We start from the raw sequence: 15,262 nt of genomic DNA, 5'->3' as shown, positions 1-15,262 counted from the left end.
ATGGGGCTCTGTGGTTCAGCAGCATTCTGGAGTGTGAGGTATAACTACGGAGGAAGGGGGGAGGAGGGGGGGGGAGTGTACCAGGAACTATAGAGGGGGATTTTCTCTGGCCTGGATCTCTCAAGCCGCTCATCCCTCTCCCTGGTGATGCTCCCGTGCAGGCTCACAGCATTCCAGCTTCAACACAATGTCGTCTTCACCTAAAAACCTAGCCCAGTTTAGTGTGAACTAGCCATGCCTACCCGTCGCTTCGCTGATTGGGCGAATCAAAGGACAGCATGTGACACTTCATAAACATATTGGATATGTCTCAAAGAGGATGCAAAATGAACTGAAAGGCATGAAAAGGACATTTTATGACATTTAAGTGTTGTTACCTCCGCCACCGAAGGTGGACGGAGGTTACGTTTTCACCTGTCTGTCCGTGAGCAGGATATTTCCAAAAGTTATGGACGGATTCAGATGAAACTTGGTGGACAGGTTGGGTGTGCAACAAGGACTAATTGATGAGATTTTGGTTAAGATATGCATCCGGATACCATTGGATTCCGCCATTTGTAGATTCACGATTTGCAGGTCATCGTGTGACCTACTTCTACATTTGTGCTTTAAATGTTTTTTTTAACACTTCAGGACTGGTCTCCTCTATCCACCTGGGAAAATGGAAATCAGCCAAATTCACAGAATTACATTAAAAAAAAAAGGTGCAATAATGGATCCCCTTAACTCCAGCCCAAATACATTATTGCACTTCCAATCATCAGCAAGGTCATGGAATCCATCATCACTGTCGACATAAAATCATTCCTTTTCTCCAACAGCCTCATCAAAGAACATCAATCTGGATTCAGACCTGGTCACTCCACCTTGGACATGCTGCTTTCACTCTCCCAACAATGGTGGAGGCACTCAATTTCAGACATGAGATCAGCGCCATCTTTCTGGACATATCTCGAGCTTTTGATACAGTATGGCGTCTTGCCTTGTTCTCCAAATTGTCTGCCTATGGAATCCAAGGCCAACTCCACTCTTGGATTACTGACATCCCTCTTAAAGCAAACGTGCGGCTCTCAACGGAACTTTTTCTTCTCCTCTCCCTGTCAAGGCTGGGGTACCAAAAGGCAGTGTTCTCGGCCCCCTCTTATTCCTAATCTTCATCAATGATCTCACTGACTCCTTCAAAAATCCTCGATCTCTTTGCTGATGACTCCACTCTCTGCCATGACATCGCTCATCCTTCAGACAGGCAGCAGCTTCTTCCCTCTCCCCACACCTTGACAAAATCACAAACTAGTCAAACAATTTTGCTTTTGTATCCATATTGTCCTCCCTTTACGTTCTCCCTTACCTGCATCCCTTGTTTGTCAGTCTCCATCTACTTTCTCCCTCTACCCTGCTGTTGGTGTTTCCCCATTCTCCTGGTGTTCCTTTTGTTACATTGTGTCCTAATTTGTTCTGTGTAATCGCTCGTCCATGAGCCCAGATCGAGTAAGAAGAAAAATATAAATAAATAAATAAACTAGAAGGGCACTCTTCGACATTGCGACGTCACCAGATATGCCTTCACCCACAGTATTACATCATTATACATACTTGTACCAAGTTTGATTTAAATCCCGAAACCCAGATTCAAAATATGAAATAATTCTGGCTGCCAGACAATACATCCGATCAGGTTGAAATTTAAAACATATATTCAACATGACTGCAAGATCATAATGGTGACGTTACATGGCGATTGATGAAGCAGTTCAAGAGAAACATGTTTTTTAAGATTTTCGTTCAATTTAATGTGGCTGCCAGACCATGTGACCCATTAATTATTCGATCACCCTAGTATCCCCAAGGCTTGTGGAACATGTGGGTGAAGTTTCCCCTCAATCTGTCAAGCCATTCTGGAGATGATGATTTTTAAGGGTTTTAGGCTAAATCTAATATGGCTGCCAAGCCATGTGACCTATGATGTCATAGGTGGAGAACTTTTTGCTCCTCATGTATCGGCGGCGATCATACCTATCCAGTTTGGCCTCGATCTATTCAGTCATTTTGGAGAAGATTTTTGAAGGTTTTATGTTAAAAACAATATGGCTGCCAAACCATGTGACTAATGACATCAATTCCCCCCCCCCCCATACAATTTTGCTGACCATTCAACTTGACAGAGGTATGCACTCTACCAAGTGCCGTTCCAGTTACTACTATTGTTGTCACTGTGGTTGATGTTGTTTGTGAGCTTATTCCATGTTTTTTTCTCTCGATTCGAGAAGTATTACGATATATAATTGTGTGTGCTCCTTCAGTGTCCGTCATGCTTTCGTGGAATAATAAAAAAAACAGTACCATTGGAAGTGCAGCATTAAAGCTCCGGGTCCTCCTACTTCCATTCCAGAAAATGGGCTTTTGAAACAAGCATCTTTATGTTTAAACGGATTCCAAGCTATGTTCCAAGTAAATCGATTATCAGCTTTCCAACAGTACCATTGTTATTACTCTATGACAGCAAGAACCCCTTCAAATAAAGCATGATGGATGGATGCATGGACAGACACCTCTCCTTTTGGTAATAGATGTGTTGTGCTCATGGTAACTTTGTCTGTACCGTTGTGTTTTTTTTATTTATCGGAAAAGTTTGTCTGCCTTTCCACCTGAGGTCTGTTTTGTTTAGGTTCTCTCGTTCTGTTTCAATAAATTAATCCTATTTTGAAACATCACACGTCCGTTTTTCCTCAGCATCGTGCCACGCTGCATAAAAGTGATTGGTACAATGGGATAATCACTGAGGGTCTGAATAGGGTCTAAAAATTACCTTTATTACTTACTGACAGGGTTTATATCTGTCTGACATTAATAATCTCAGCCTAGCTAAGTTAACAATCAGATTAGGTTCTAAGCCTGCCATGCGCGAAGCATCTACTTCATTTGGCAGCCTCACATCTGACTGGTTAATGATTGGGCCCAGGGGAATGGGAGGGGGGGAGGGGTGAGGCCGTAAATACAATAACCACACACACACAATAATAGATCTGCCATCGACTACCAGGAAAGGATGATGCAATATTTTGCATCCATTTAAATCACATCATACAAATTATAAAGCACGAGAAGCACCCACTCTCTGCAGGAGTGGCCGGGGGGGGGGGGGGGGGGGTTGTGTTATCCTTATTCAAACGTGCACTTCAAAATACCTCTGCACAGGAAAACGTGGGGACAGGAATACTATGCTGTAAAGGGTGGAGATTTGTAAATACCCTCCCCCACCTGGAGCGGTGCTGCATGATACACATTTACATACAGAATTTGCGTCCATCCCCCATTCCCCCCACCCCTCCCCAAGACCACCGGCAAAGATAAAAAAAAACACCCCTATACATTAATTTGGGTCATGCTAATCCGATGTAGCAAGTCTGGATATAATCGGCCCAGAACTGCAGGACCAGCAGCGTGACAAATACAAACAAACAAACAAACACCGTTCATGAATTAGAGCAAGGATACACGATCCTGGATGAAGGCTGGGTTTTACATACAGTCGCACCAATAAAACAAAATAAAACGTCACCATTTCTCTTCCTAAGTCAAAATTTTGATGACTATCTCAATTTAGCACCCTTCTCCATTTATGTGTTTGATGCAACAAACAAATGACCTTTCCATAAACATTTTGCATTCATATGCAAGGTGAATTTGAAATGAAGAAGTAACAAAGAGCGGGGTGTGTGTTGGCACCGGAGTTTTAGAAAGCGGCCCAAATATAATGTGAACTTTGGTGAAAATAAAACAAAATAATAATAACCCTGGATTAGTAACATTTTGCAGATGCATGTTAACAGGTTTGAAATGCCATTCCACGTTTATGTAACCAGATCCACTGTTTGGTTATACGATCTTCTCTTGCCTCATTTTCACCTGAAATTCAGTGGCCAGGTTCATTAGCCCAGCACACCATTTTAGTTGGACTTCATGGCAGTAGCCTCTTCCCATGATGTGTGGCTCTGTTCAGAGAATGTGAAGCAAAATTGTCCTCGGGACTATAAAAATAGTCACTTGAAGGGAAAGAAAATTAAATTTGATGTTTCTTTTCACAACACTTTCCATGCCTTAATCTGTCTTTTCTTCTCTTCGCTTCTCTGCTCTGCTCCAGAAGCCTCGACAGATCTTTTGTCTGCTCATCAAATTCTCTCGGTTTTCTCTGTGCTTTAAACTGGATTCTGCATACTTTCCCTTGTATCACGTATCACCAGCGTTTTCTCTCCTTTTAGTTCATCGCCTCATTAGCTATCTTTCTGAAGGTGCAAGAGGCAATTTTGAAGAACTCGTCAAAAATGATGGTTAAAAAATAAATCTCCTTTTAAGGTCGTAAGGGAACATCAGAGTTCACAAATGCCAGTCAACTCTTTCTACCAATTAATCATCATTTCGTATGCAGCCTATGGCTGCTCGTTGCATCATTGCTGGGAGCGTGGCCGTGCCACTGATGCAGTGTGCCGTTTCCAATGAGTCCTCATTTTGCTGATCTCAGAAGGATGGCAGGCCGAGTCAACTCACCTGGTGTTATTTAATGGCGAAACAGGGGCTCAAACTCAAGACCCTAAGATGCTCAGGCAGCCACCTTAACCGTTAAGCCAGCACCAGGCATATTTCTACAAAGTGAAGTTTTACTTTACATGACGACTAGCATGACAAGTTTTGATGTAGACTTTTCCACCAAGATAAGTGTTGGATAATTTATCCAGTAAACTTATTATTCATTTGATTAATCCAACGACTGCAAATAAGGAAATATTCCTCAACTGAGTATTCTTTGTCAATTTTTTTATACAACACATTTATGACTCGCACAGCTTCAAAAAAAGAAATGGATGGAAGATGTTCTAAAATATATCTACGTCACCTTTTCCAAAAAAACTTTCTTCCTTTTGCAGTTTGGCAGAATACAGTGACCCATTTTTGGCTGACATTAGCAAGGAGTAGGTAATGGAATTTTCCATTTATAATATCATTGTCCAGTTGGCCCCTGTTGGCTGCTCTTGAGGAGAGTGTCCTTCCAAGGTTATGTGCTCGTTATGAGTAGACTTGTCTTAAACATATTCCAGGCTTAATAAAGTCAGATAAATCTGTTCCAAAAATGTACGATTTTTAAACCCACAATTTCATTTGAAAAATCGAGTAGGATGTGAATGTTAGTAAGGATTGAATGGCCCAAATAAGTGCATACAAAATATATAATTTCTGGAAAGAAAGTCTGCATTCTGCAAACCATATCTCAAAGCTCAACCCAAATTCAAATAAGCCAGAATGTTGTTCTCCATCGTGAAAATACACACTGCCCGGAACCTTCACTCCACTACCTCCATCCTTGTACAACAACATAACAGCGAGTCATTTCCTATGTTTAAACAAAGTTTCCTTGCACTCCTGTATGAATCAGATCCAAATCTATTGTTTAATAAAAAGTACATGTAAACCTCAATATGATTATAATCCAAGTATCACTCCTATTATTTGGGTCAATTTCATTGTTTGAACGAGTTAGCTACTTACTAAATATGGGACGACAATGGTACCTCAATATTACATCATTTTCTTGTCACTAAATATGGATGTAGGGTATACTAATGTGGCCCAGGTGATGAGACAAAAAAAGTGTCCACAATTATACAGGTAGTGGACAAAAAAAATTAATAAATTAGAAACACCAATGTAAAGTCAATTAATCGGGTGTCGGACCACCACATGCGGCCAGTATGGCCTGTATGTACCGTCGCATGGAGTCCACCTGCATATGGAATTCTGCAGGATTCTTTCTGCGGCACCATTCTTCCACGACAAAGTCAATCAACTCACACCTGTTTCATCGAGGTGGAAAACGCCATCTCAGGTGTCATTCCAGAATATCCCATAATTGCTCGATTGGGTTCAGATTTGGTGACCGAGAAAGCCATGACATATGCATACCATCAGTGTCATGCTCATCAAACCATTGGGTGACATGTGCTCTGTGGATGGGGCATTGGGGCTTCTCCTCTTGTAGCCACCAACCATGCTTATGGGCATAATTATGGGTAACCAGGCCTGTGCAGCATTTTTATACATGACCCTAAGCATGCTGGGAGGTTATTTGTTTAACACATGGGCCACACCTGTGTGGAAGCCATTGCTTGTCGTCCCTCATTTACTCGGGTGTTTATCATTTCGTCCATTACCCATTCTCTCATTTTGTATTTTAATACTGAATATCTGCTGCTCTCACAGACCTCTCAAACACAAGCAGCTTGGTGACCTGTTTTTGTTTTTTTAACCACCTCAACTCTGGTTTAGCTCTGTCAGCTTATCTCTGCCCTCTAACCCTCCCCAACAATGCAAGGATCTATATGCATTCTTCCAGTAATCTCCTGGTTAAAATTCTAACTTCCAAGCTGACTGCACACCTCAACTCTTTATTCTTCACTTCTCCTTTATGTGGAACTGCCTTCTCGAGGCTAAGCTATCCCACTCTTCCCTCCAGGACTTCAAGCAGGCAATGCATCATCATCCCATGTCACCCTCCATCTTTATTGCCCTCATAAATCCTTCCTTACTTGTTGGTTGTAGTGTTTTCTCACCTCTACCTTTTCCTGTTTGTTCATTCCCTTACTGTGTCCAAGAGTTGCCCCAATGCCCGAATGACAGTTCCGATCCTCCATCACGTTGCTCTTCCATGAGCCTCGATCTTGTAGAAAAAGAAAAAAGAAAAAAACGAACGAGACATTGGAACAATTACAAGAGCAAAATAACAGAAACCAAGTGAAAGGTATCTGCTGAAGAATGGTGCATAAAGAGAGTTGTAGTAAAGTTGTTTATGCAACACTTTCCCTCCACCATATTGAACTGCAAGTTCACAGCAACTGCCGGTGTCAGCTGATCGCAGAGTATCAGATGCAGCTACAGGACTGCAATTCAAATCGTGAAGTTACATTTTTTTTTCTCAAATCGCATTGCTTAAACCGGTTGGTGGACACCCAACAGTATTTCTGTGATGTGGCGTGGTGTGTGCAAAAATAATAAAACATTTGCAAGTACTTGATCATTTACATTCTGTAAAATGCAACTTTAAGGCAAGTGTTTCTGAGCATGACAGCTGGTTGGGATCCAGATTTTTTTCTGCCAAGCCCATCCCACTGTCCTTTCAGCTTCCTTATTCCAAGTTCAATGCGTGACTAGACCCCACTTGTATATTTACTTGCAATGTAACAATGCACCAACGGAAATGGGTGGGAATACAAGAGAAAAATAACCTTTGCAGGATGAAGGAGCTCAAAGAATGGCACATTCAAAATCATGGAAAACTTGCATTGACCTTAGCGAGATGCAGTGACTTACATTGACATTCATTTGTCAAAATGGGGAAACAAGATTATTTCATTATCCCCACGCTTTTTGAAAAAAAAGAAACGAAGTCGATGGCCCTCCAGCACAAATCACCATGCTTTCCACTGAAGGCAGAGTTGAAAGATGGCAAAAAGTTCCACCAGGAATGACCCAATATCAAATTTTGAGTTTTAAAAAATGTTATTCCTGTTTTTAACCGCTGTGACTACAAGTCCCTATCCTTGTGGCATGAACCAAGGTGTGTGTGTGTGTGTGTGTGTGTGTGTGTGTGTGTGTGTGTGTGTGTGTGTGTGTGTGTGTGTGTGTGTGTGTGTGTGTGTGTGTGTGTGTGTCAAATCAAAAACAAAAATAAGAACTCGAGGGGGAGCACTCGGTAGAGTGCAAAACCTCCGCCGCCAATACTGCTGGGTCACTTCAGTGAACCTGATATCCTATTCATTGTAGGTCAAAACGGATCAGACTCTACTGAACCACGATTGAATAAACTAAACTAGATCGACGCGCATGTAGAAATGCCCAAAAAATTAAATCGAAATTTTTTTGAAAAAAAAAGTTGCAAAATTTCTAAGTATTTTTTTTCTCTAACAAATTTTTTTGGGGGGTTGGACATCACTTAAAACATGTAGAAATTCAAAAAAAAATTCAAATATTTTTCAAATAAAATCGAAATTTTTTTGAAAAAAAGTTGCAAAATTTTCTAATTTTTTTTTTTTGGACAAAGTCCAAAATCTAATGGCATGATCCTTGGACCATACCTAATCCCCCACCAAGTTTCGTCAAAATCCGTCCAGGAGTTTTTCCGTAATACTGTTCACAAACAAACAGACAGGGTTGAAAACAGTAACCTCCATCCATCTTCGATGGCGGAGGTTAATAAGAATAAGAAAAATAAGAATGTTCAATTTATTTTATGTGAATGTGCACCGAGGATGTTCAATCTGGGTTATTCCATATCAAATCGATCACATGAAAGATCGATCCTCTCCCTCTCCAATTTTAAATAAATTTCGTGCACATTGAATTGACCAAGGCAAAATTTCAGACAGCCACATCAAATGATTGATATATACCTCAACAAAGTTTTGCATGAACTGGCCGACCATCTGTTGTTCAAATTGGTTCATCATCTTTTAAAACAAACTATAAAAGTGATTAAAGAAGATAATAAAGCTGATGAAGAAATTAAATTTTATTCCATAGAAAAGACACCAAAGTATTTAACAAATAGTTCCCTCCGAATGTGATCTTAGACCTGACCTCCCCCCAAAACTATCCACACCTTGTTCAAAAACATAAACTCACATTTGTTTCAATAACAGACAATAAACTATAAGGGCACTCGGTAGAGCGCATATCTCCGCCATGCAATGCCTGATCCACGGGAACATATCGGGCCAAATACATTTTTTAAATATCATGCTGTGCAGCACTATATTGTTTTTGGCCCAATCTCTCAATGGTGAAGAATCACTTTAAAAATTAAATAATTCTCATATCCATATCCATATCTGGATCTTCACCAAAATCTAATCAATTCGTCCTTGTCACACACCCAATCTGACAACCAAGTTTCATCTGAATCCGTCCCTAACTTTTTGAGATATCCTACACATAAAGACAGACAGACAGAGAAGGGTGAAAACATAACCTCCTTCACCATCAGTCGTGAAGGTAAAAAAAACAATAACAACCAACTTTTGATGAGAAGAATCTCCAGCATTTCCTTCCTGGGCTAACACAGGAGGCATGCACATTTGAAGAGGCTCTTCTCTTTCAGATCGTACTGATACAAATCCACAATTTCTCCCCCCAAAAAAGGAACTGTGACCGGCAGTGGAGCACCAAAACGATGACCCGAGGATGAATGAAGAGCAAGTAATCACTCAACAGCCATTTGATTTTGCATTTCTAACAATATTCCCTTCAATTCACTTTTATTTTCCCACCACCGAAGACTTCCAATGAGAACTGCTATCCTTGGGCAAAAACGTTTCAACAAACAAAGTTCATCTGGCAACTCAAAGGCTGCATTCTCTTAATCTACTGCTATTGGTCCTCCTGAAAGCAAGGTACTATTCCTCTGTTCCAAAAATGAGGCAATAAGCAATGATTTGGGTAATGGTTTGGTGGTGTAATTGTTCGAGCACCCACTCTGAGTCTGGGAGGTCAGGGGTTTGAACTCCGGCTGAGTCTTAGACTTTAAAAATAAAGAAAAGGTTATGTGCTGCCTCTTTGTTTGATGCTCAGCAACAAAAAGGAAAGAGTACAGCCAAAAAACAAAGCATATGTTACTAGTAATAGCACAAGCTTTGATGGGCCCAATAGCCTCCTCCTAGATATGTTGCTTTTGGCAGTATTGAAAGATGGCATAAAGTTCCACCAAAATTGATCAAATATCAAATTTTGGGTGAAAAATTTGTTTCCCCATTTTGACCCCTGCTACCCAAAATCCCCACCCACTGGAGCAGAAACCGGGGGTCAAATCCAAAAAAAGTTACATATTTAATGTGTTGCCCAATGTTGATTGCATAGACAGTTTCATTAAAAAGTATTTTAAAATGTGCCCGTAATTTTTTTTTTTTGGGCGTTTGACCTTTTGACCCCACCCCAGTGGGAGAGGGAGGGTAAATAACACTGCTCTTGCCATGTGGTGATCATTTGAACTCCCAGGTTTGATGAATTTCTAAAAAACCGTTTTGGAGGAGATAGAATGACAGACGTACAGATGGAGCAGTTTAGGGAAAACAAAAAACAAAAACCAGGGGATATTTCAATTGTTTGAATTTGGAATGGTAATTTGTGGACACCCTGTATAATGAGACCTATCTGAACACCCAGCATGACATTTATAGGGAATTTTGTAGTTACTGAGAAAAGAAAAGAAAAAAAAATCTGGAGCAACATTTTTGGGATCAGATCAAAGGTGACATCATGGAGGAATTGAAAACACTCACTTTGGTGTTTTTAACCCACCATCCAACAAGATAGTGCAGAGGTAGTGAATTTACCTATGAGCTTGCCAGCCCAGGTTCAACTCCAAACTGAATATAAACTGTTGGATTGGTGCTTTGCAGTCATGTGTCAAAGTGTCATCCCTCAAATGGGCATGAAGCTGGATGTCCCACAGTTGGTGGTTGCAAAATATCCCATGGTGTCTTTTGCTAAGAGTAGGTGAGTTATTCTTGCCCCCCCCCAAAACAAATTCCAAATGTTGCCCTGACTTCTGAGACGGCAATGGCAAATCGCCTTCATAAACCTTGCCACGAGACTCCTTCGGCAATACAGACGTTCTGTCCGCAGTGCGATGAACCAATGGAGAAGTGGTTATCCTGAGAATAAAATATGATCTTTTCTTGAAGAGCTTTAAAATGAAGTTTGAATTACCTGAGTTGATTGTGACGTTACATACTCTGTTACAGAGCGTCAGTGCTGCCGAAACAGTTTCATGACAAGGATTATACTGTGTGGTTTGCCATTGCTTTCTCAGTGGTAGTTCGGGCAGGAGTTTGGAATTTGGCCTTGGTGCCGGTGATAGCTCACCTACTCTTCAGGAAGGACAACGTGGGATCCTTAACGTCCAACTAATACCAGCAGATGGGATGTCCATCCAAGGGACGGCACACACATTGACGAATCACCCTACCTGTGAAATATTGGGATGACCGTTTATAGCTGGGCCGATTCAAGCACAGACTAGACCGTTTATAACTGGGTCGATTGAAACACAGGCTGGACCGTTTATAACTGGGCCGATTCAAACAGGCTAGACAGCTTTGAAGTGATTGCGCAGACCTCTAGGCCATCCTGCAACTTATGACATTTTTAGCAATAGCTTGTCAAGTCAAACTTCAGCGATTTCAAACAGTTTTACCAAGCTGGCTGAAATCTTGGATGAAGAGATATTTGTTGGGCTTGTCCAAATGTACAGAATGTCTTTCAAAATCGAAGAGGGCAATGCAAAAAAAACAAAAAAAAAAAAAAACACCATGAAAAGTTGTTGATTGGACATAAGTCAAAAGTGATGTCACCCAGCTGCTATGTTTAATGTCACTGGCAGCAATGATGTTTTAGCCAAACAAAGTGATGCGATACAGCAAAGAACTTTATTAGGGCAAAAGGGATTCTGTGGTACTCGATAGGGGGTGAAAAAGAGAACGTTATCTTTTCTCCACCATATCTGAGAGTGAATCTTGGCACGGGTCTCAAAACCTCAATTGAGCAACAAATGAACTGCTTAATGCTGTTTTGAACGATAAAGAAACAGCTAAAATAGTATTTTTTCTTCGCATTTCAATTGAATTTCACAAAGACTAGTTTAATATTGGCATTACAGCAAAGCAATATTTGGTGAGGGCAATATGTTCATGATAACAGTAATAACTACAAATAAGAAATACTAGAATATACAACGAGAACGGCACTCGGTCGAGTGCATACCTCTGTTAGGCTGAACAGTTTATGTTTTTTAGCTCGCCTGTTCGAAGAACAGAGAGCTATAGCGATATCCCCCGCGTGAGCGTGAAAATGTTAAAGTTTTTGGTGCAAGTTATTTAGAAGCTTGCCATTCATTTAATATGTGTACTAGGATGCTGATATTTGGCATGGAGGTTCCTTTGGGGTATATTATTGATGCAGTGAAGTTTAAATTAAAAAAAATAATTTCAAATGTTTTAAACTTAACTTTTTTGTAGCACATCAACGTTAAAGTTATTTCCTTTCTAATGTTTTTATCTACCACACTATTTTTTACTTTTTACAAATACATATATTGTTTTAAAATTATTTGTATCAGACTTTACTGCAATGCTTTATAAAAAATATTATTAGAGTCGTTTTTTAAAAACGATAAATGTATAAACAGGCGAGCATTGGGTGGCTTTGACACCAACTCTCTGGTTATGGGCTGTTTCACAATGAGGGTACCAAGTTTGTCTCACAACTACTAAAAATTCAAACTCAATATTTTTATTTCTCCAAATCCAACATTGTTAATTACAATACTTAAATCCAAATTTTTGGAGCATCTGAATCAATATTTCTTTTTAAAAATAATACCCCAAGGATGTTGGGAGAGTATTTTTTTAAACTACAAGTCATTAATACAATTCAACTATAACCACAAAATAACAACACTATCAAACTTCAGTGGTTTCCATATGTTCCACAAGTATTATTCCATTATTGGAATTATGATTCAGTATACAAATGAAGTATATTTGTAGAAATATCAATAAAAGACTGAACTAAGTTTCAAATATCCAGAAAAAAGATACGTTTTAATTTCCACTGTCACTAATAGCACTGCATATGATGGAATTTAGCACAAAATTTTTAAACTACATGTACTTTTTGACATATTCTGAAAAAATTACTAATTTATCTCTGAAAATAAAAGTTTACCACCACAATGAAAAATACGAAGAAGATCACATATTTCTTCCGGAGAGGACAATTTTTTGACATGAAGCAATACATTCTGTACAAGATCTAACTGCAAAATAATACATTTCTCAGGGTTGTAACAAGATAAATTACATAAATGTAAATACCTTTTACTGATAATGGATATTCATGACCATGTCAACCTTACAAAACATCAAAATTTATTACCAGCAAGTAGTTTCCTTATAACTCGTGGCAGTTTGGGTGTTTCCGGAGACGACACAATTTTGACGGACACATGCAAGGCAATCAGCGCAGGCTATGCAAATAAAAGGTTATTGGTTACACTCAAACTTTGTAGCATAATATCAGTGCAGGTATATACACACATTAAACTTTTAAAAAGACCCTTTATTCATATAAAAAGATTCTTCTACAATATGCATTTCCGGAGAGGACATTTTTTGACGGACGAACGGTGGGACATATTTATCGAGGGTGAAATAAATATTCATAGTCTGAAATGAATATGTTGTGGACAAAGTACAGAAGAGGTATTAAATTGATGCAACAACAGATAAAAGTCCAAATTTCTGCTTGTATTTGTTTATACACTGTGAATGCAGTGCACCTGGAGAAAATGAGACAGCTATTTGTCAAAAAAATTGGAAATTTTTATGCCATTCTGGCAAAAAATTGACATTTTTTGTCAAATAAAAAGTGGTCTAAGTTGTGCCATCACGAGTACCAACTACTGGCCCTAATGACAGAGATACTACAGCCTCTCATTTAGCTATTTAGCATGCAAGGGTACAAAATACCAGAAATGACCATGACTGTAAAACAGCCCTTATCCTAATGATAGGCCGGATCTGCATTTAACTTCAAAAAAATAATTTCTCGTGTCCGGATCTTCACCAAAATAGAATCATTTCGTCCTTATCACACACCCAACTCATCTATACCAAGGTTTCGTCCCAATCTATCCATAACCCTGTGAGATATTCTGTTCACACACATTACACACACACACTCGTGTATTCATCCGTGGGTGAAAACAACGTTTCGTTCACCTTTGGTGGTTGAGGTAACAACGATATATAGCGTCATCGTGAGGTTTCACGCAACTTGGGAAAGACAACAGCCGTAAATAACACAAGAGCAAAACTACTACAACACAGAGAATTAGAAAGAAAACAAATTCCGGGCCGTGACGCCCTCGAAGGCGCTTACAAGGACGAGGGCGGCCCGTGAGGGAAGTGGCCGCGTTGGCTTCACCGCCCGAACTGTGGCCGAGATAATCCGGCCTGCCATGGCCTCCCTCCACTCTCACAGAACACGCCAAATTGTCCCGTTCAGCTTGCTTGTGCGTGGAAGAGCAAGAAACACAATCACCAACACACACAACGAACGAAACATGTTGATTATTAATCATTCGTTCGTCGTTCTTTACTAACCTTGAAAGATTTTCACATTGAATGGCAACCTCCAAAACGCGTTCGCATTAAAAAAATAATAATAATAATACGCCCACAAGCTCGATATTTGATATTTGCGTTGGAACTCGATTTATATCACAATTTGAAACAACACGAATCTTTTAACACGCTATAAAAGGAGGACTGACAGTTGCGCTGCAATAATGTTAAAGATACACCCTAAACTCCAAAGCTACTAAAGACATGGCTTTAAGGTGAGTTTTTTCAGACAAATACATTTCGGAAGATAGAAGATTGGTGGTGGTGATTGAATAAAGAACGAATAATGCGATCCCAGCAAAATAGAGGCGCGCGTCACCATTCAGTCGTTGTCTTTCCCAAGTTGCGTGAAGCTTCACGATGATGTTATATATCGTTGTTACCTCAAGCACCAAGGATCATAAAGAGCTCGGCGTTGTTGTTGTTGTTGTTGTTGTTGTTGTCGTTTTTCTTCTTTTTCTTTTTCTTTTTCTTTTGACAAAAAACCAAATCTCTTGGACTCGGCTCTTGTATATACAAGATCTGGATCTCCTTAAATACTAAGCACATGTACACATCCTCACATAAACGGTACCTTTTGAGAGCGTCTATCATGAACTTTTAAATATATTCGGACATTTGCTTTAAAGTTTCGAAAAGTTCACGTTACTATTTAAAGATTATTCCATTTATCGTATTGTAATTTCGTAAATACATTATTTATTTCGTAAATACACGATATATCGTAAATACGTAAATACATTATGACGGGTTTCGCTATTGGCTTAATCAAGGCACGTGACGAAATATCGGAAGTTGTTGTTGTTGTTGTTGTTTTTAAATTTAAGAATTTTTTTTTTTTTCTTAAGCCGACAAAACCTTGAGGACGCTGCTCTTGGACACATTTGTCCTTGTTTTTTTCTTGTGCCTTGTTTTAAAAGATAGTTCAAAAATTGTATCACCAGTCGTTTCTGTTTAAATCTTAACAAAACAGCTCCTTCCTTGCGATGTGATTTAATGTCAATCATTCTTTTTTTCATGTCCTTCATACATAA

General features: G+C 39.5%; 1 protein-coding gene across 2 annotated transcripts in view; it reads right to left on the bottom strand.

The window, feature by feature from the left end:
• ISCA1 (iron-sulfur cluster assembly 1) overlaps nt 1-14,226 on the bottom strand; it is a 55,313-nt gene extending 41,087 nt beyond the window's left edge. Inside the window, exon 1 of one of the 2 annotated variants that reach the window (XM_085869158.1) lies at nt 13,984-14,226. In XM_085869158.1, coding sequence (XP_085725284.1) covers nt 13,984-14,064 — 81 coding nt within the window. In that variant the 5' untranslated portion in view covers nt 14,065-14,226. The remainder of the gene's footprint in view (nt 1-13,983) is intronic. The other variant, XM_085869159.1, reaches the window with a different exon arrangement.
• Nucleotides 14,227-15,262: the final 1,036 nt, after the last annotated feature.

This window comes from Eptatretus burgeri, chromosome 2, assembly GCF_056783735.1.
Source record: "Eptatretus burgeri isolate ZD-2024b chromosome 2, Ebu_testis_v1, whole genome shotgun sequence".
NCBI lineage: Eukaryota > Metazoa > Chordata > Myxini > Myxiniformes > Myxinidae > Eptatretus > Eptatretus burgeri.
This window is presented reverse-complemented; position numbering and strand designations above follow the sequence as displayed.